Here is a 19,821-nt window from a genome sequence, read left to right as displayed (position 1 = left end):
TCCTCCTTCTCTATCCCTCTCTTCCTTCTCTTCTCTCTCCTTCTTCTTCTCTCTCCTCCTTCTCTATCCCTCTCTTCCTTCTCTTCCCTCTCCTCCTTCTCTATCCCTCTCTTCCTTATCTATCCCTCCTCCTTCCCTCTCTTCCTTCTCTTCCCTCTCTTCCCTCTCTTCCTCTCTTCCTCTCTTCCCCTTCCCTCTCTTCCTCCTCTTCCCTCTCTTCCTTCTCTTCCTTCTCTTCCCTCTCTTCCTTCTCTTCCCTCTCCTCCTTCTCTATCCCTCTCTTCCTTCTCTTCCCTCTCTTCCTTCTCTATCCCTCCTCCCTCTCTTCCCTCTCTTCCTTCTCTTCCCTCTCCTCCTTCTCTTCCCTCTCCTCCTTCTCTTCCCTCTCTTCCTTCTCTTCCCTCTCCTCCTTCTCTATCCCTCTCCTCCTTCTCTATCCCTCTCTTCCTTATCTATCCCTCCTCCTTCTCTTCCTTCTCTTCCCTCTCTTCCCTCTCTTCCCTCTCTTCCTTTTCTCTCTCTTTCCCTATTGTCATCTGTTCTCCTGCTTCAGATGGTCTTTCCCCGCTATGACCATGGCTTTATGTCTGGTGACCAGTCCAACTTCCAGAGACGCTTAATAAAGGTACACCTCCACTAAGGCATGTGTGGACCTCTAACCAGCTCTAACACTTTCACTGCTGGTTGATATCTCTCATTCACTGCTTGATATCGCTCACCCTTTTCTTCATTATCTCTCTCTCTGTTGCTTCCTCACACTTCCCCAGCTCTCTGCTGCTGTCTCAGTCCATCCATCTCTTCATGCACACATTATTGGATGTTTGTTTCAGGATGTGCTGTGTTCGTTTTTATGTGTGTGTATGCTTGTGTTTTCCTATGATGCCTGTTTTGAAACATGGCAAACCAGTAGAAACCCTCTCTGAGGAGAACTGCAGGGCCACATGTTAGAGAGGCTTCAGGAATGTGTGCTTTTCATTACATTGGGAATAGAACAGCTTTGTTGGTGGAGCTATGCTAATTATCTACACAGGGAAACAGGCCTAGAGTCTGATGGGTGAAGACCTGGAGAGTATCAGTCTAAATGAAAAGGTCCTTCTCTCACATCTCACCACAACACACAGGATCAGACCATCACATTCAGTATGTCTGTGAGGCAGAATGCTGGGAATATCCATGTGAATAGCATGAGAAGACTGGTTAAGACAATGGATCCAGTTAAACAAGAACAGAGCAGGGAAACACGAGCATGATGAGGGTCGACTTTAGGCATTGGATTACTTGACCACTGTCTGAAAATACTGCTGTGGATTTTCCTTAGTGGGATTGTGCTAATTGTGTTAAGGGAAGTTAAAAAGTACCAAGGAGGGAAGTTTTTGCCATGTAGATTGTATTTCCATTGGTAAAACAACCTTTCATGCGAGGTGGTTCATTTTGGCTAGATAACTGCAGGAAGAAATTAAACACTTAATTTCACAGTTCAGTTTATGTTGTATTTAATACTTAGTTAACACGTCTCGTGCCTGGGAGAGAGTGTGTGTGTGTGTGTGTGTGTGTGTGTGTGTGTGTGTGTGTGTGTGTGTGTGTGTGTGTGTGTGTGTGTGTGTGTGTGTGTGTGTGTGTGTGTGTGTGTGCGTTATATGGTAAATATTGTAATTTTCTCCATATTTGTTGGTTTGTCGCCATCTTTCGCATCATTCCTTTCATCTTTCTTTCCCTCTTTCTTATCCCTCTGATGTGTCGTCCTGCAGGGTGACCAAGGGTCTCCTGGCCCCAGAGGCCCTCCTGGAAATACGGGAAAAGACGGGCCCCGTGGCCCGGCTGGAGAACAGGTAACAGCATTACCTTACACACAAATATCACACACACCTACAGGTAAAGTTGGAATATACACATACCCCCACGTATGCGCACAATGGATTCACATACACCCACATACACCACATACACCCACATACACCACATACACCACATACACCCACATACACCCACATACCCCCACGTATACCTACAATGGATTCACATATTCCCACATAAACACATAACTTTCCATTGTCTTTATGGTTCTCTCCTCCCTCTCCTCGGTTTCTCCTTCTATTTACCATCACTGTGTTCTCTCTTAGTTCCAGCTGATGATGGAGAACTAGGTTAACACCATTAGTTTCTGGTCACTCCAACACCTTAGTCATCAATAGCTGTGTCGACCACAACCGTGTTGATCTGGTCGTGTTGACCATAGGGGTGTGACAGTGATGGAGAGTGATGGGGGAGGGTCTACTCTGAGTGCAGGGACCCCATGTTGACCGAAGCCTACTGTGCTGCCAGCGAGCTGCGGTTTACCTAAAACAGCCCAAAATAGGCCTCTTCTGGTTTCTGTAAGAGAAGGCCACAATGTCATCCAGCTAGTCTTAGTCTCTCCCAGCCTTCCATACTCCCCCCCCCAAGCCTCCCCTACCCCAGCCCTGTCACTCTGTGCTCATGTAACAGATATGGCATTCTCTCTGGGTTCACCAACAGTTTCCCTGCCTCGCCAAACAATAGCTCTTTCGCCTTAGGCCGTCACTGTTTCACTGTTTTAACTTTAACCCAGCCTGGGTTTGATTAATCTAGAACAACAGGCATAAACTGTGGTTGGAGGGCAGGAGGGCTTAAGGGTAAGTTGTTTTTATCCAAGATCAACACTGTTACCCATATTGGCAGTTGGCATGGTGTCGAAGCTGGTCTTAAATGAAAAATGTCAGTAAGAGAGGGCATTTATTTAACCTAGTCCTTATTCAATGTACTTTCTGAATTCATTAAAGGAGTTGCAGAACGCAAATCAGCAAAACAAAGCAGGGTGGTAGCCCTGTCCATGTTGAAGTCAGACGTGTGAGACACACAGTGAAGAAGGAGTGCTGTTCCCTGAGTCAATGTGCTATCTCTCTCTCTCTCTCTTTCCATCTCTCTCTCTCGCTCTCTCTCTAATGAGGAGGGTTTAAGATCAGAGGGTCAGGGACATGCTGTCCACCATGTCATGAGATTACATAATAAGGGGAGGATGGTAAAGGTGAGAGGGCAGAAGACAGTGGCATCGAAGGACAACAGACTGGAGAGGAGAGGAGAATAGTTATTGTTGATTCAGAAACTATTACACAATAGGGTCCAAAGGTGAAGAGAGAGGGGAGAGTGTGTGTGGTGGTCTGTGTATGTGCGTGCACCCATACGTTTAGAGAGACAGGAAGGAAGCCACATGGAACACATCCCTGTTCTCAAGTAGGCATTGGAGAAAATGGGAAATATGAGGAGAGAGTTAGTTAGTAACCTCACATTCTCATATTTATTACAGTAGAGCAGTAAGTGTTGGAAGTAGAAAAACAGAGAACAGACCTGAGAGACCTGAGAGACCCTGAGAGACCTGAGAGACCTGAGAGACCTGATAGAGCTGAGAGAGCTGAGAGACCTGAGAGACCTGATAGAGCTGAGAGACCTGAGAGACTTAAGAGACCCTGTCTGTCTGTCTGTCTGTCTGTCTGTCTGTCTGTCTGTCTGAGGGGATGCTTACACAGCATCCCCAAGGCCAACTCTCCTGACCTGGCCTCTCCATGGAGGACTTCAACACACCTAGTTTTCTCTTGTCCTGCCTCTCTATGGAGGACTTCAACACACCTGGTTCTCTCTTGTCCTGCCTCTCTATGGAGGACTTCAACACACCTGGTTCTCTCTTGTCCTGCCTCTCTATGGAGGACTTCAACACACCTGGTTCTCTCTTGTCCTGCCTCTCTATGGAGGACTTCAACACACTCTTGTCCTGCCTCTCTATGGAGGACTTCAACACACCTGGTTCTCTCTTGTCCTGCCTCTCTATGGAGGACTTCAACACACCTGGTTCTCTCTTGTCCTGCCTCTCCATGGAGGACTTCAACACACCTGGTTCTCTCTTGTCCTGCCTCTCCATGGAGGACTTCAACACACCTGGTTCTCTCTTGTCCTGCCTCTCCATGGAGGACTTCAACACACCTGGTTCTCTCTTGTCCTGCCCCTCTATGGAGGACTTCAACACACCTGGTTCTCTCTTGTCCTGCCTCTCTATGGAGGACTTCAACACACCTGGTTCTCTCTTGTCCTGCCTCTCTATGGAGGACTTCAACACACCTGGTTCTCTCTTGTCCTGCCTCTCCATGGAGGACTTCAACACACCTGGTTCTCTCTTGTCCTGCCTCTCTATGGAGGACTTCAACACACCTGGTTCTCTCTTGTCCTGCCTCTCCATGGAGGACTTCAACACACCTGGTTCTCTCTTGTCCTGCCTCTCTATGGAGGACTTCAACACACCTGGTTCTCTCTTGTCCTGCCTCTCCATGGAGGACTTCAACACACCTGGTTCTCTCTTGTCCTGCCTCTCTATGGAGGACTTCAACACACATGGTTGAACACACACCAAGCAACACACACCAAGCAACACACACCAAGCATACAATACATCCACCTGGAACACACACGCAAACACACACTCACAAACACACACACACGGACACACACACAAACACACACACACACACACACAAACACAAACACACACTCACAAACACGCACACGCACACACACACACACGGACACACACACACACAAACACACACTCACAAACACACACTCACAAACACAAACACACACACACACACACACACACACACACACACACACACAATCAACATCTTTATTTAACGGATTCATTGTAATCACCACTTGGTTCCAGACAATAATAAGACATTCTGTGTTTGATGGGGTATGAAGTAATAGGATGTCTACCGATAGAGAAAGAGGCTTGTTATGCCCATGTACGTCACAGTTCATTTTAAACAGAGGTACAGTTATTTAACAGACACTCTTATCCAGAGCGACTGACAATAGTGAGCACATCATTATTTTCATTTTTTTCCATACTGGTCCCCCATGGGAATCAAACCACGATCCCGGGCGTTGAAAGCGGCGTGCTCTATCAACTGAGCCACATGTTGAAGTCAATTTAACCAGTGACATCAATAAGGGATCAGAGCTTTCACCTGGATTCACCTGGTCAGTTTATGTGAAGGAAAGAGCAGGTGTTCCTAATGTTTTGTGCACTCAGTGTATATGGCTCTGGGTAGATGGAGCCAAAAACAGCTCAACATACTGTACATAGCATGATAGCAGGCACCTAACCATAACTCTCTGTAGGCTGATAGAGCACTGACCTCTAGTGGCTATTCCTCAGAATACACAATATCTATGGCAATCCTGATGTGTGTTTTCTGCTCTGCTCTCCATAGGGTTTCCCTGGTCGCGATGGTATGGAGGTGAGTCTGATTGTTATACACATTTGAATGTTTCTTTGTGTTTTTGACTGTTTTACTAGTACACAAGCATGTTATATAGTACTGTTCCTAGAGTCATGTTATTTAGTTTTGTGCACTAGCAGTTACAGTTTGGAGAAGATACACCAATTACATCTCTGTCATTCACAGGGCCAAGCAGGTTCACCTGGAAAGCCAGTAAGTCTCCAAGTTCCTACTCACACTACATAGCACAGTGATACACATATAAGCATATATAAAGCACACTTTAAGTGCATGAAGTTTATACCTGCATAGATGCCTGCAATGAGGTAGACGCTGGAGTATTGACCTTTGTTGACCCCTGTGCACTCTCAGGGTGAAGATGGTGAAGCAGGATACGCAGGACCACATGGACCCCCAGGGTCAAAGGTGATGATGCTAACGCTAACACACCTTCTCTTTTTATCTCTGTCAGACTAGCAACAGACCACCTGTGTTTTATTCTCTTATTATCTTCTCTCTCTTTCCGGCCGACCCTGCCTCTCATATCTCTCTCTCTTTCCGGCCGTCCCTTCCTCTCATATCTCTCTCTCTTTCCGGCCGTCCCTGCATCTCATATCTCTCTCTCTTTCCGGCCGTCCCTTCCTCTCATATCTCTCTCTCTTTCCGGCCGTCCCTGCATCTCATATCTCTCTCTCTTTCCGGCCGTCCCTGCATCTCATATCTCTCTCTCTTTCTGGCCGTCCCTGCCTCTCATATCTCTCTCTCTTTCCGGCCGTCCCTGCCGCTCATATCTCTCTCTCTTTCCGGCCGTCCCTGCCGCTCATATCTCTCTCTCTTTCTGGCCGTCCCTGCCTCTCATATCTCTCTCTCTTTATGGCCGTCCCTGCATCTCATATCTCTCTCTCTTTCTGGCCGTCCCTGCCTCTCATATCTCTCTTTCCGGCCGTCCCTGCATCTCATATCTCTCTCTCTTTCTGGCCGTCCCTTCCTCTCATATCTCTCTCTCTTTCCGGCCGTCCCTGCATCTCATATCTCTCTCTCTTTCTGGCCGTCCCCCTTCCTCTCATGCCTCTCATATCTCTCTCTTTCCGGCCGTCCCTGCATCTCATATCTCTCTCTCTTTCTGGCCGTCCCTTCCTCTCATATCTCTCTCTCTTTCCGGCCGTCCCTTCCTCTCATATCTCTCTCTCTTTCTGGCCGTCCCTGTATCTCATATCTCTCTCCCTTTCTGGCCGTCCCTTCCTCTCATATCTCTCTCTCTTTCCGGCCGTCCCTGCATCTCATATCTCTCTCTTTTTCTGGCCGTCCCTTCCTCTCATATCTCTCTCTCTTTCCGGCCGTCCCTGCATCTCATATCTCTCTTTCCGGCCGTCCCTGCATATCATATCTCTTTTTCCGGCCGTCCCTGCATCTCATATCTCTCTCTTTCTGGCCGTCCCTGCCTCTCATATCTCTCTTTCCGGCCGTCCCTGCCTCTCATATCTCTCTCTCTTTCCGGCCGTCCCTGCATCTCATATCTCTCTCTTTCTGGCCGTCCCTGCCTCTCATATCTCTCTTTCCGGCCGTCCCTGCCTCTCATATCTCTCTCTCATTCTGGCCGTCCCTGCCTCTCATATCTCTCTTTCCGGCCGTCCCTGCCTCTCATATCTCTCTCTCTTTCCGGCCGTCCCTGCATCTCATATCTCTCTCTCATTCTGGCCGTCCCTGCCTCTCATATCTCTCTTTCCGGCCGACCCTGCCTCTCATATCTCTCTCTCTTTCCGGACGTCCCTGCCTCTCATATCTCTCTCTCATTCTGGCCGTCCCTGCCTCTCATATCTCTCTTTCCGGCCGTCCCTGCCTCTCATATCTCTCTCTCATTCTGGCCGTTCCTGCCTCTCATATCTCTCTTTCCGGCCGTCCCTTCCTCTCATATCTCTCTCTCTTTCCGGCCGTCCCTGCATCTCATATCTCTCTCTTTCCGGCCGACCCTGCGTCTCATCTCTCTCTCTCTCTTTCAGGCCGTCCCTGCCTCTCATATCTCTCTCTCTTTCCGGCCGTCCCTGCCTCTCATATCTCTCTCTCTTTCCGGCCGTCCCTGTCTCTCATATCTCTCTCTCTTTCTGTCCATCCCTGCCTCTCATATCTCTCTTTCCGGCCGTCCCTGCATCTCATATCTCTCTCTCTTCCCGGCCGTCCCTGCCTCTCATATCTCTCTCTCTTTCTGGCCGTCCCTGCCTCTCATATCTCTCTCTCTTTCCGGCCGTCCCTGTCTCTCATATCTCTCTCTCTTTCTGTCCATCCCTGCCTCTCATATCTCTCTTTCCGGCCGTCCCTGCATCTCATATCTCTCTCTCTTCCCGGCCGACCCTGCCTCTCATATCTCTCTCTCTCTCTTTCTGGCCGTCCCTGCCTCTCATATCTCTCTCTCTTTCCGGCCGTCCCTGTCTCTCATATCTCTCTCTCTTTCCGGCCGTACCTGTCTCTCATATCTCTCTCTCTTTCCGGCCGTCCCTATCTCTCATATCTCTCTTTCCGGCCGTCTCTGCATCTCATATCTCTCTCTCTTCCCGGCCGACCCTGCCTCTCATATCTCTCTCTCTCTCTTTCTGGCCGTCCCTGCCTCTCATATCTCTCTCTCTTTCCGGCCGTCCCTGTCTCTCATATCTCTCTCTCTTTCCGGCCGTCCCTGCCTCTCATATCTCTCTCTTTCTGGCTTTCCCTGCCTCTCATATCTCTCTCTCTTTCCGGCCGTCCCTGCCTCTCATATCTCTCTCTCTCTCTTTCTGGCTTTCCCTGCTTCTCATATCTCTCTCTCTTTCTGGCCGTCCCTGCCTCTCATATCTCTCTTTCCGGCCGTCCCTGCATCTCATACCTCTCTCTCTTTCTGGCCATCCCTTCCTCTCATATCTCTCTCTCTTTCCGGCTGTCCCTGCATCTCATATCTCTCTCTCTTTCTGGCTTTCCCTTCCTCTCATATCTCTCTCTCTTTCCGGCCGTCCCTGCATCTCATATCTCTCTCTCTTTCTGGCCGTCCCTTCCTCTCATATCTCTCTCTCTTTCCGGCCGTCCCTGCATCTCATATCTCTCTCTCTTTCTGGCCGTCCCTTCCTCTCATATCTCTCTCTCTTTCCGGCCGTCCCTGCCTCTCATATCTCTCTCTCATTCTGGCCGTCCCTGCCTCTCATATCTCTCTTTCCGGCCGTCCCTGCCTCTCATATCTCTCTCTCATTCTGGCCGTCCCTGCCTCTCATATCTCTCTTTCCGGCCGTCCCTTCCTCTCATATCTCTCTCTCTTTCCGGCCATCCCTGCATCTCATATCTCTCTCTCTTTCCGGCCGACCCTGCGTCTCATATCTCTCTCTCTCTTTCAGGCCGTCCCTGCCTCTCATATCTCTCTCTCTTTCCGGCCGTCCCTGCCTCTCATATCTCTCTCTCTTTCCGGCCGTCCCTGTCTCTCATATCTCTCTCTCTTTCTGTCCATCCCTGCCTCTCATATCTCTCTTTCCGGCCGTCCCTGCATCTCATATCTCTCTCTCTTCCCGGCCGACCCTGCCTCTCATATCTACATTTACATTTTACATTTAAGTCATTTAGCAGACGCTCTTATCCAGAGCGACTTACAAATTGGTGCTTTCACCTTATGACATCCAGTGGAACAGTAGTGCATCTAAGTCTTTTAAGGGGGTGAGAAGGATTACTTTATCCTATCCTAGGTATTCCTTAGAGGTGGGGTTTCAGGTGTCTCCGGAAGGTGGTGATTGACTCCGCTGTCCTGGCGTCGTGAGGGAGTTTGTTCCACCATTGGGGGGCCAGAGCAGCGAACAGTTTTGACTGGGCTGAGCGGGAACTGTACTTCCTCAGTGGTAGGGAGGCGAGCAGGCCAGAGGTGGATGAACGCAGTGCCCTTGTTTGGGTGTAGGGCCTGATCAGAGCCTGGAGGTACTGAGGTGCCGTTCCCCTCACAGCTCCGTAGGCAAGCACCATGGTCTTGTAGCGGATGCGAGCTTCAACTGGAAGCCAGTGGAGAGAGCGGAGGAGCGGGGTGACGTGAGAGAACTTGGGAAGGTTGAACACCAGACGGGCTGCGGCGTTCTGGATGAGTTGTAGGGGTTTAATGGCACAGGCAGGGAGCCCAGCCAACAGCGAGTTGCAGTAATCCAGACGGGAGATGACAAGTGCCTGGATTAGGACCTGCGCCGCTTCCTGTGTGAGGCAGGGTCGTACTCTGCGGATGTTGTAGAGCATGAACCTACAGGAACGGGCCACCGCCTTGATGTTATTTGAGAACGACAGGGTGTTGTCCAGGATCACGCCAAGGTTCTTAGCGCTCTGGGACGAGGACACAATGGAGTTGTCAACCGTGATGGCGAGATCATGGAACGGGCAGTCCTTCCCGGGAGGAAGAGCAGCTCCGTCTTGCCGAGGTTCAGCTTGAGGTGATGATCCGTCATCCACACTGATATGTCTGCCAGACATGCAGAGATGCGATTCGCCACCTGGTCGTCAGAAGGGGGAAAGGAGAAGATTAATTGTGTGTCGTCTGCATAGCAATGATAGGAGAGACCATGTGAGGTTATGACAGAGCCAAGTGACTTGGTGTATAGCGAGAATAGGAGAGGGCCTAGAACAGAGCCCTGGGGGACACCAGTGGTGAGAGCACGTGGTGAGGAGACGGATTCTCGCCACGCCACCTGGTAGGAGCGACCTGTCAGGTAGGACGCAATCCAAGCGTGGGCCGCGCCGGAGATGCCCAACTCGGAGAGGGTGGAGAGGAGGATCTGATGGTTCACAGTATCGAAGGCAGCCGATAGGTCTAGGAGGATGAGAGCAGAGGAGAGAGAGTTAGCTTTAGCAGTGCGGAGCGCCTCCGTGATACAGAGAAGAGCAGTCTCAGTTGAATGACTAGTCTTGAAACCTGACTGATTAGGATCAAGAAGGTCATTCTGAGAGAGATAGCGGGAGAGCTGGCCAAGGACGGCACGTTCAAGAGTTTTGGAGAGAAAAGAAAGAAGGGATACTGGTTTGTAGTTGTTGACATCGGAGGGATCGAGTGTAGGTTTTTTCAGAAGGGGTGCAACTCTCGCTCTCTTGAAGACGGGAGGGACGTAGCCAGCGGTCAGGGATGAGTTGATGAGCGAGGTGAGGTAAGGGAGAAGGTCACCGGAGATGGTCTGGAGAAGAGAGGAGGGGATAGGGTCAAGCGGGCAGGTTGTTGGGCGGCCGGCCGTCACAAGACGCGAGATGTCATCTGGAGAGAGAGGGGAGAAAGAGGTCAGAGCACAGGGTAGGGCAGTGTGAGCAGAACCAGCGGTGTCGTTTGACTTAGCAAACGAGGATCGGATGTCGTCGACCTTCTTTTCAAAATGGTTGACGAAGTCATCTGCAGAGAGGGAGGAGGGGGGAGGGGGAGGAGGATTCAAGAGGGAGGAGAAGGTGGCAAAGAGCTTCCTAGGGTTAGAGGCAGATGCTTGGAATTTAGAGTGGTAGAAAGTGGCTTTAGCAGCAGAGACAGAGGAGGAAAATGTAGAGAGGAGGGAGTGAAAGGATGCCAGGTCCGCAGGGAGGCGAGTTTTCCTCCATTTCCGCTCAGCTGCCCGGAGCCCTGTTCTGTGAGCTCGCAATGAGTCGTCGAGCCACGGAGCGGGAGGGGAGGACCGAGCCGGCCTGGAGGATAGGGGACATAGAGAGTCAAAGGATGCAGAAAGAGAGGAGGGTTGAGGAGGCAGAATCAGGAGATAGGTTGGAGAAGGTTTGAGCAGAGGGAAGAGATGATAGGATGGAAGAGGAGAGAGTAGCGGGGGAGAGAGAGCGAAGGTTGGGACGGCGCGATACCATCCGAGTAGGGGCAGTGTGGGAAGTGTTGGATGAGAGCGAGAAGGATACAAGGTAGTGGTCGGAGACTTGGAGGGGAGTTGCAATGAGGTTAGTGGAGGAACAGCATCTAGTAAAGATGAGGTCGAGCGTATTGCCTGCCTTGTGAGTAGGGGGGGAAGGTGAGAGGGTGAGGTCAAAAGAGGAGAGGAGTGGAAAGAAGGAGGCAGAGAGGAATGAGTCAAAGGTAGACGTGGGGAGGTTAAAGTCGCCCAGAACTGTGAGAGGTGAGCCGTCCTCAGGAAAGGAGCTTATCAAGGCATCAAGCTCATTGATGAACTCTCCGAGGGAACCTGGAGGGCGATAAATGATAAGGATGTTAAGCTTGAAAGGGCTGGTAACTGTGACAGCATGGAATTCAAAGGAGGCGATAGACAGATGGGTAAGGGGAGAAAGAGAGAATGACCACTTGGGAGAGATGAGGATCCCGGTGCCACCACCCCGCTGACCAGAAGCTCTCGGGGTGTGCGAGAGCACGTGGGCGGACGAAGAGAGAGCAGTAGGAGTAGCGGTGTTGTCTGTGGTGATCCATGTTTCCGTCAGAGCCAAGAAGTCGAGGGACTGGAGGGTGGCATAGGCTGAGATGAACTCTGCCTTGTTGGCCGCAGATCGGCAGTTCCAGAGGCTACCGGAGACCTGGAACTCCACGTGGGTCGTGCGCGCTGGGACCACCAGATTAGGGTGGCCGCGGCCATGCGGTGTGGAGCGTTTGTATGGTCTGTGCAGAGAGGAGAGAACAGGGATAGACAGACACATAGTTGACAGGCTAGAGAAGAGGCTACGCTAATGCAGAGGAGATTGGAATGACAAGTGGACTACACGTCTCGAATGTTCAGAAAGTTAAGCTTACGTAGCAAGAATCTAATTGACTAAAATGATTAAAATGATACAGTACTGCTGGGGTAGGCTAGCTGCGTTGTTGACACTACCCTAATCAAGTCGTACCGTTGAGTGTGAAGTTTCTACAATGCTGCTTTTCGGGAGCTAGCTGGCTAGCTAGCAGTGTTGGTTACGTTACGTTGCGTTAGGAGAACGACAATAGCTGGCTAGCTAACCTAGAAAATCGCTCTAGACTACACAATTATCTTTGAAACAAAGACGGCTATGTAGCTAGCTATGTAGCTAGCTACGATCAAACAAATCACACCGTTGGGACTGTAATGAAATGAAATGAAAATGTGATACTACCTGTGGAGCGAAGCGGAATGCGACCGGAATGCGAAAGTTCTATTCAGTAGACGTTGGCTGGCTATTGGCTAGCTAGGAGTGTCTCCTACGTTAAGGACGACAAAATAGCTGGCTAGCTAACCTCAGTGAATTAAGATAATCACTCTAAGACTACACACTCTAACTACACAATTATCTTGGATACGAAGACAGCAAAGACAACTATGTAGCTAGCTAATGCTACACTAATCAAGTCGTTCAGTTGAGTGTGATAGTTACTACAGTGCTACGGTAGCCGGTGAACGTATGCTAGCTGCTAGGCAGATAGGAGGACGACGAAATACGATAATAACGCAATTATCACTCTTAAGACTCCACACTCTAAACTACACAATTATCTTGGATACGAAAACAGCAAAGACAACTATGTAGCTAGCTAACACTACACTAATCAAGTCGTTCAGTTGAGTGTGATAGTTACTACAGTGCTACGGTAGACGGTGAACGTGTTGGGCAGATAGGAGACGACGAAATACGATAATTACGCAATTATCTTTGATACAACGACGACTATGTAGCTAGCTAAGAAGAAATTGCTAAGATTAGACAAATCAGACCGTTGTACTATAATGACATGTAATGAAATGTAATGAAAAAGTTATACAACCTGCAGACCGAAGCGCGGATGCGACCGGCTCGCTCCAACCCGGAAGTGAACTCTCTCTTTCTGGCCGTCCCTGCCTCTCATATCTCTCTCTCTTTCCGGCCATCCCTGTCTCTCATATCTCTCTCTCTTTCCGGCCGTACCTGTCTCTCATATCTCTCTCTCTTTCCGGCCGTCCCTGTCTCTCATATCTCTCTCTCTTTCCGGCCGTCCCTGCCTCTCATATCTCTCTCTCTCTCTTTCTGGCTTTCCCTGCCTCTCATATCTCTCTCTCTTTCCGGCCGTCCCTGCCTCTCATATCTCTCTCTCTCTCTCTTTCTGGCTTTCCCTGCCTCTCATATCTCTCTCTCTTTCTGGCCGTCCCTGCCTCTCATATCTCTCTTTCCGGCCGTCCCTGCATCTCATACCTCTCTCTCTTTCTGGCCGTCCCTTCCTCTCATATCTCTCTCTCTTTCTGGCCGTCCCTGCATCTCATATCTCTCTCTCTTTCTGGCCGTCCCTTCCTCTCATATCTCTCTCTCTTTCCGGCTGTCCCTGCATCTCATATCTCTCTCTCTTTCTGGCTTTCCCTTCCTCTCATATCTCTATCTCTTTCCGGCCGTCCCTGCATCTCATATCTCTCTCTCTTTCTGGCCGTCCCTTCCTCTCATATCTCTCTCTCTTTCCGGCCGTCCCTGCATCTCATATCTCTCTCTCTTTCTGGCCGTCCCTTCCTCTCATATCTCTCTCTCTTTCCGGCCGTCCCTGCATCTCATATCTCTTTTTCTGGCCGCCCCTGCCTCTCATATCTCTCTTTCCGGCCATCCCTGCCTCACATATCTCTCTTTCCGGCCGTCCCTGCATATCATATCTCTTTTTCCGGCCGTCCCTGCATCTCATATCTCTCTCTTTCTGGCCGTCCCTGCCTCTCATATCTCTCTTTCCGGCCGTCCCTGCCTCTCATATCTCTCTCTCATTCTGGCCGTCCCTGCCTCTCATATCTCTCTTTCCGGCCGTCCCTGCCTCTCATATCTCTCTCTCTTTCTGGCCGTCCCTGCCTCTCATATCTCACTCTCTTTCATTCCTCCTTCTTCACTTGTTTCTTTCTGGAGTTTATCGCTCTTAACAGGTCTTGGGTGGGCACTATGATTTCTTCAGAAATACATCAAACACATAGCTTTCTTTCTCATTTGTACTCCCTTCATCTCTCCCTCTTTTTCTCTCACCATCTCTCTCTTCTCTCTGGTCCGATGTCCTGCCAGCCTCTAGCCAGTCCTAACCCCTCTCCCCTGGCCCAGTGATGTCATAGGGTATTTAATACTGCAGAAACCCCAGCTGCCGGCCACTTGGCCTCTCTATCAGCTACAGGGCGCAACATGAAGTATGTGTGAACACACTCCTGGGACGCATAGCTGTCTGGCAGTGAGTCGAAATGAGCTGATGTTTGTGGTTACTAAAGTTGTTATCAGGAACAAACTGCTCTACTCCAGCTCAGAATGTGGCCAGGGATAGATGAAGGCCTACTGGACAGGTCTGGCCTCTCTACAGCCTGTAACACATGTCTACTACAGGCCTGTTCTATGGTGATAATCCCTCTCAGTTCCTCTGGTGTTGTCCTTCACCACTACCCCTTTCAGCTGACATTATACCACTACAGGCAATCCTCCTACAGTTTAGGATATAGTCACATCTCGTACTGTGACGTGGCTTTCTAACCCCTATGCCTCTGTGTGAACAGGGCCCAGCTGGTGAGAGGGGCATGGACGGACTCCCTGGGTTTAAGGTATGAGACCTCTAGATACAATAAAGATTGTTTCTTGTGACACAGACAATACATTTGGGTTTGTGTGTATTTTGTAGGGAGACAAAGGAGATATCGGAGAGCAAGGAGCCCAGGGAGACATGGTAGATATACACAGCCTATTAACCCACTAAGGATCAGTTAACTGTCACCTAACTTCTCATGTTATTATTGTATGCTTCTAAGTCCCCCTCTCTCTGTTCCTCTCCTCTCAGGGTTACCCTGGTGAGAAAGGGGTTCCAGGCTCTACTGAGGTCATTGACTTCAATGGGAAGCTGCTAGAAGCCTTCCAGGTGAGTCCTCCCAGTCAGAGATGTCGACAATATACCTGGTGTGTATTTGAAGGTCCATAGACTCTCCTAGATAGGCTTGCGAAATTCAGTTAGCATTCCCAACATTCCCTGGTTTTCTGAAAATCACAGTTGGAAGGATTTCTGGAAGCCCTGTGAATTCTGGGAAAGTTGAATTTTGCAACTCTCCTCCTGGAGTATATTCAGACAGACTTAACATGCTGCTGTTCCTCCCCGACAGGCCATCCAGACCATCAGTGTCAGGGTAATCCACTGTCACTGCATGGTGTGGTAGATGATGTGATCTGTGACTGATACTTAGACATAGGCATATACAGTCATTCAAGTGAGTGTGCCCCCACACACATACATTACACGTGCACACAAACACACACACACACACACACACACACACACGTGAGTGTACACATGTAACTTCATAGACCTGTGTGAATACCCCCTGTTTGTTTCTGTGTGTTTGTGTAAGATGGAAACTCTATCCCACAGGCCTGACATCAGACATATTAATGTCATTACTCTGTCACCACAACTAACTCCCTCTATTAACCAGATACATGTAACCAAAGTCTCCCGCTACCGTCCACTGTCAGCTCATGATGTATTTGAGCCAGTTTGCTACAGCAGGAAAATTATTATGCAGAAACAGGAAATGGGGATTATAATTAATGGACATTTGTTTAGGGTTTGATACATTTTCCGTAAGGGAAAGTCAAGTCTGAAGTTTCAAAGTGTAAATTACAAACTTTAGAAGACATTTTAAACCTCAAATACACTATGAGTTGAACATTTCCTGCATTGCAGTAAAGTTCTCCTGGGAGTAGGGTGATCACAGTAAGATCCTACGTCTGTACAGGACGCAACACTAAGCCACCATAAATACCTTCCAGCTGCAACACAATATCTAATTTTACGTAGCCTGAAGTGACGTTTTTAATCATGCAGAATCAAAACATCCTTCATTGCATTGTATTATTGTTGCCTCATAGGATATGGGGCTTGAGATGAACCCTGGTATGTGGTGGTTTGAAATTTGAATGATATAATACCCTGTTTACATTTTATGGCTCAATCCAGTCGGGACCCATAGTAAAGAGAGAAGGGGGCAGGGGGGTCTTTTAACTCATTTCCCATTCTAGACACAAAGCTCTCCTCTTCATACAGAGAGACATTTCACTCCGTCATGCAGGGCCCCATGCTACATGCTAATAACAGATCCCTATCTCTTCAATGGCATGTGGTTCTGATTAAAAACCACTATATACAGTGGGGCAAAAAAGTATTTAGTCAGCCACCAATTGTGCAAGTTCTCCCACTTAAAAAGATGAGAGAGGCCTATAATTTTCATCATAGGTACACTTCAACTATGACAGACAAAATGAGAAAAAAAATACAGAAAATCGCATTTTAGGATTTTTAATGAATTTATTTGCAAATTATGGTGGAAAATAAGTATTTGGTCAATAACAAAAGTTTATCTCAATACTTTGTTATATACCCTTTGTTGGCAATGAAAGAGGTCAAATGTTTTCTGTAAGTCTTCACAAGGTTTTCACACACTGTTGCTGGTATTTTGGCCCATTCCTCCATGCAGATATTCTCTAGAGCAGTGATGTTTTGGGGCTGTTTCTGGGCAACACAGACGTTCAACTCCCTCCAAAGATTTTCTATGGGGTTGAGATCTGGAGACTGGCTAGGCCACTCCAGGACCTTGAAATGCTTCTTACGAAGCCACTCCTTCGTTGCCCAGGCGGTGTGTTTGGGATCATTGTTATGCTGAAAGACCCAGCCACGTTTCATCTTCAATGCCCTTGCTGATGGAAGGAGGTTTTCACTCAAAGTCTCACCATACATGGCCCTATTCATTCTTTCCTTTACAAGGATCAGTCGTCCTGGTCCCTTTGCAGAAAAACAGCTCCAAAGCATGATGTTTCCACCCCCATGCTTCACACTAGGTATGGTGTTCTTTGGATGCAACTCAACATTCTTTGTCCTCCAAACACAATGAGTTGAGTTTTTACCAAAAAGTTATATTTTGGTTTCATCCGACCATATGACATTCTCCCAATCTTCTTCTGGATCATCCAAATGCTCTCTAGCAAACTTCAGACGGGCCTGGACATGTACTGGCTTAAGCAGGGGGACACGTCTGGCACTGCAGGATTTGAGTCCCTAGCGGCATAGTGTGTTACTGATGGTAGGCTTTGTTACTTTGGTCCCAGCTCTCTGCAGTCCCCCCGTGTGGTTCTGGGATTTTTGCTCACCGTTCTTGTGATCATTTTGAGCCCACGGGGTGAGATCTTGCGTGGAGCCCCAGATCGAGGGAGATTATCAGTGGTCTTGTATGTCTTCCATTTCCTAATAATTGCTCCCACAGTTGATTTCTTCAAACCAAGCTGCTTACCTATTGCAGATTCAGTCTTCCCAGCCCGGTGCAGGTCTACAATTTTGTTTCTGGTGTCCTTTGACAGCTCTTTGGTCTTGGCCATAGTGGAGTTTGGAGTGTGACTGTTTGAGGTTGTGGACAGGTGTCTTTTATACTGATATCAAGTTCAAACAGGTGCCATTAATACAGGTAACGAGTGGAGGACAGAGGAGCCTCTTAAAGAAGAAGTTACAGGTCTGTGAGAGCCAGAAATCTTGCTTGTTTGTAGGTGACCAAATACTTATTTTCCACCATAATTTGCTAATAAATTCATTAAAAATCCTACAATGTGATTTTCTGTTAAAAAAAATCTAATTTTGTCTGTCATAGTTGAAGTGTACCTATGATGAAAATTACAGGCCTCTCTCATCTTTTTAAGTGGGAGAACTTGCACAATTGGTGGCTGACTAAATACGTTTTTGCCCCACTGTACATGGGTCCCTGGAGACCAGGTCTAGAGTAGGCCCATACAAATGAGCTGGTTACAACATGGACCTAAGATCTGATCAGTGCTCTGAAACCTATCTACCTCAGTTTACATGCTCTCTCTTAATACGTTTCGGAGAGAGTCCAACCTTGGGAAGGTGAACTCTGTCCCAACCCAAATCAGTTGTTAGTCATTTCACCATACTGATTCCATCCGCTGTAATATTTAAGTGATGAACTTGGTAGTAAACATTGTGTTGCACTTCAGAATTGATTCATTTGTTTTTACGGCATTCAAATTATCTCTGTGGGTGGCTGTCGTTTCAGAAGATGGAGCAACTTGAAACAATAGTTGTTCGTAAATCTTTTCCGTTGCCATGGTTTTGGTGGAGCACAGAACTTAAACCTGGTAGAGAGGGAGAATCAGCATGTATTATACACCTCTGGGAATGAATATGATTTCCATCTTTTATTGCTTCAAGACCGCGCCGTGTTCCAGAGAGTACACACAACCGCTGCTTTGTGGCGGAGGGGACCAGGAGGCATGATGGAGCCGACCTGTCGCTCATCTCTAACCGCCACAGGAAGGACCATGGTCTCACATCCTTAATCCAGAACCCAGAAATAGAACCATGCATTAGCCCCAGCCCTAGGGTCAGCCGTCTCAGCCCTTACCCAGGAAACCGTCCATGCTGCATTGAGAGAATGTCAGTCTGAGTCCAGCGTTTCCATTCTCCTGCCCTGAGTGAGTTACTCCATCCTGCCCCATTAAAGTCTGTGGTGAGGAGAGGTTAGGATGCTAATAGTGCTGGCTAGGTCTACTGCAACGTGTATGGGGTTGTTTTAGGTTTACTGCTGGTGGGTGGAGGTATTTGGTGTGTTTGTGTGTGAGTGTGTGTGTGTGTGTGTGTGTGTGCATGTGTATCTCTCTCTTTCCGGGTCAGTGCTTTGTTTCCCTACATCCTAAGCTAAGTCAATATAACGGCTGTGTGTTAGTGCTTCAATTAGTATAATGATAACTAATTTCAATGGTCTGTACAGGAAGGGAAAGACACAACATGTGCAGTGTTCTATGAAAGATGCAGCAGAGGTAACTGCTGGTACAAATATAAAACTGATAGTTAAGCCCCCAACATTTACGCTAATGAATAAACCTGTCAGAGTTTACTCTCGTCATTAAACATATACAGTACCAGTCAAAATTTAGACACAGCTATTCATTCAAGGGCTTTTCGTTATTTCTACTATTTTCTACTTTGTAGAATAATAGTGAAGACATCAAAACTATGAAATAACCCATATGGAATCATGTAGTAACCAAAAAAGTCTGAACAAATCCAAATATATTTTATATTTGAGATTCTTCAAAGTAGCCACCCTTTGTGTTGATGACAGCTTTGCACACGGTTGGCCAATGGAAAATTGGACATTCATGCTGCAGGCTTTGGAGTCTAGTCAAACTGGCCGGACCTCAACGACCTGTGCAACAGGACTGGAGTGAAGGTCAGGTGGACATGGGCTGATATGTAAACTCAACCAGTGACGGCCTCTGATGTAGTTGTGCCAGATTGCGGTGTTGTTGTGGAGGCTTCTGTCACCCACGATGGAACATCTCATCCTACATCCAGGACAACACTCCTTGGTATCAGACGGATGCAGCTATAGCAACACTGGACCAGCCTGAGGCTGCAGAGGAAACTCGCTGCTCTGGACTGTGCTGACCACTCTTTCTCCCATTCCATGTGCCAAAATGCTGCCATTGGCGAGGATATTCTCACCTTTAATATTAAGGCGAGGCTGCAAGTTCTATCAATAAAATATAATCTAGCACTCTGGTACCCTATAAACCAATGACCCATTTTGTATTCTACATGAGTCAAATGTAATGGAGTCAATTGCCCATGTTG

General features: G+C 48.2%; 1 protein-coding gene across 1 annotated transcript in view; it reads left to right on the top strand.

The window, feature by feature from the left end:
- Positions 1 to 19,821, top strand: part of LOC115129327 (collagen alpha-1(XXIII) chain-like) — a 297,388-nt gene that overhangs the window by 251,705 nt on the left and 25,862 nt on the right. The window contains exons 10-18 of the mRNA XM_065018177.1: positions 554 to 625; positions 1,749 to 1,829; positions 5,283 to 5,309; positions 5,478 to 5,504; positions 5,664 to 5,717; positions 14,693 to 14,737; positions 14,815 to 14,859; positions 14,971 to 15,048; positions 15,287 to 15,310. Of these exons, the coding sequence (XP_064874249.1) occupies positions 554 to 625; positions 1,749 to 1,829; positions 5,283 to 5,309; positions 5,478 to 5,504; positions 5,664 to 5,717; positions 14,693 to 14,737; positions 14,815 to 14,859; positions 14,971 to 15,048; positions 15,287 to 15,310 (453 nt within the window). The remainder of the gene's footprint in view (positions 1 to 553; positions 626 to 1,748; positions 1,830 to 5,282; positions 5,310 to 5,477; positions 5,505 to 5,663; positions 5,718 to 14,692; positions 14,738 to 14,814; positions 14,860 to 14,970; positions 15,049 to 15,286; positions 15,311 to 19,821) is intronic.

The sequence above is a fragment of the Oncorhynchus nerka genome, linkage group LG5 (genome assembly GCF_034236695.1).
Source record: "Oncorhynchus nerka isolate Pitt River linkage group LG5, Oner_Uvic_2.0, whole genome shotgun sequence".
Classification (NCBI taxonomy): Eukaryota; Metazoa; Chordata; class Actinopteri; order Salmoniformes; family Salmonidae; genus Oncorhynchus; species Oncorhynchus nerka.
Note: the sequence above shows the minus strand (reverse complement) of the source record. Positions and strands in the feature narration are given on the sequence as shown.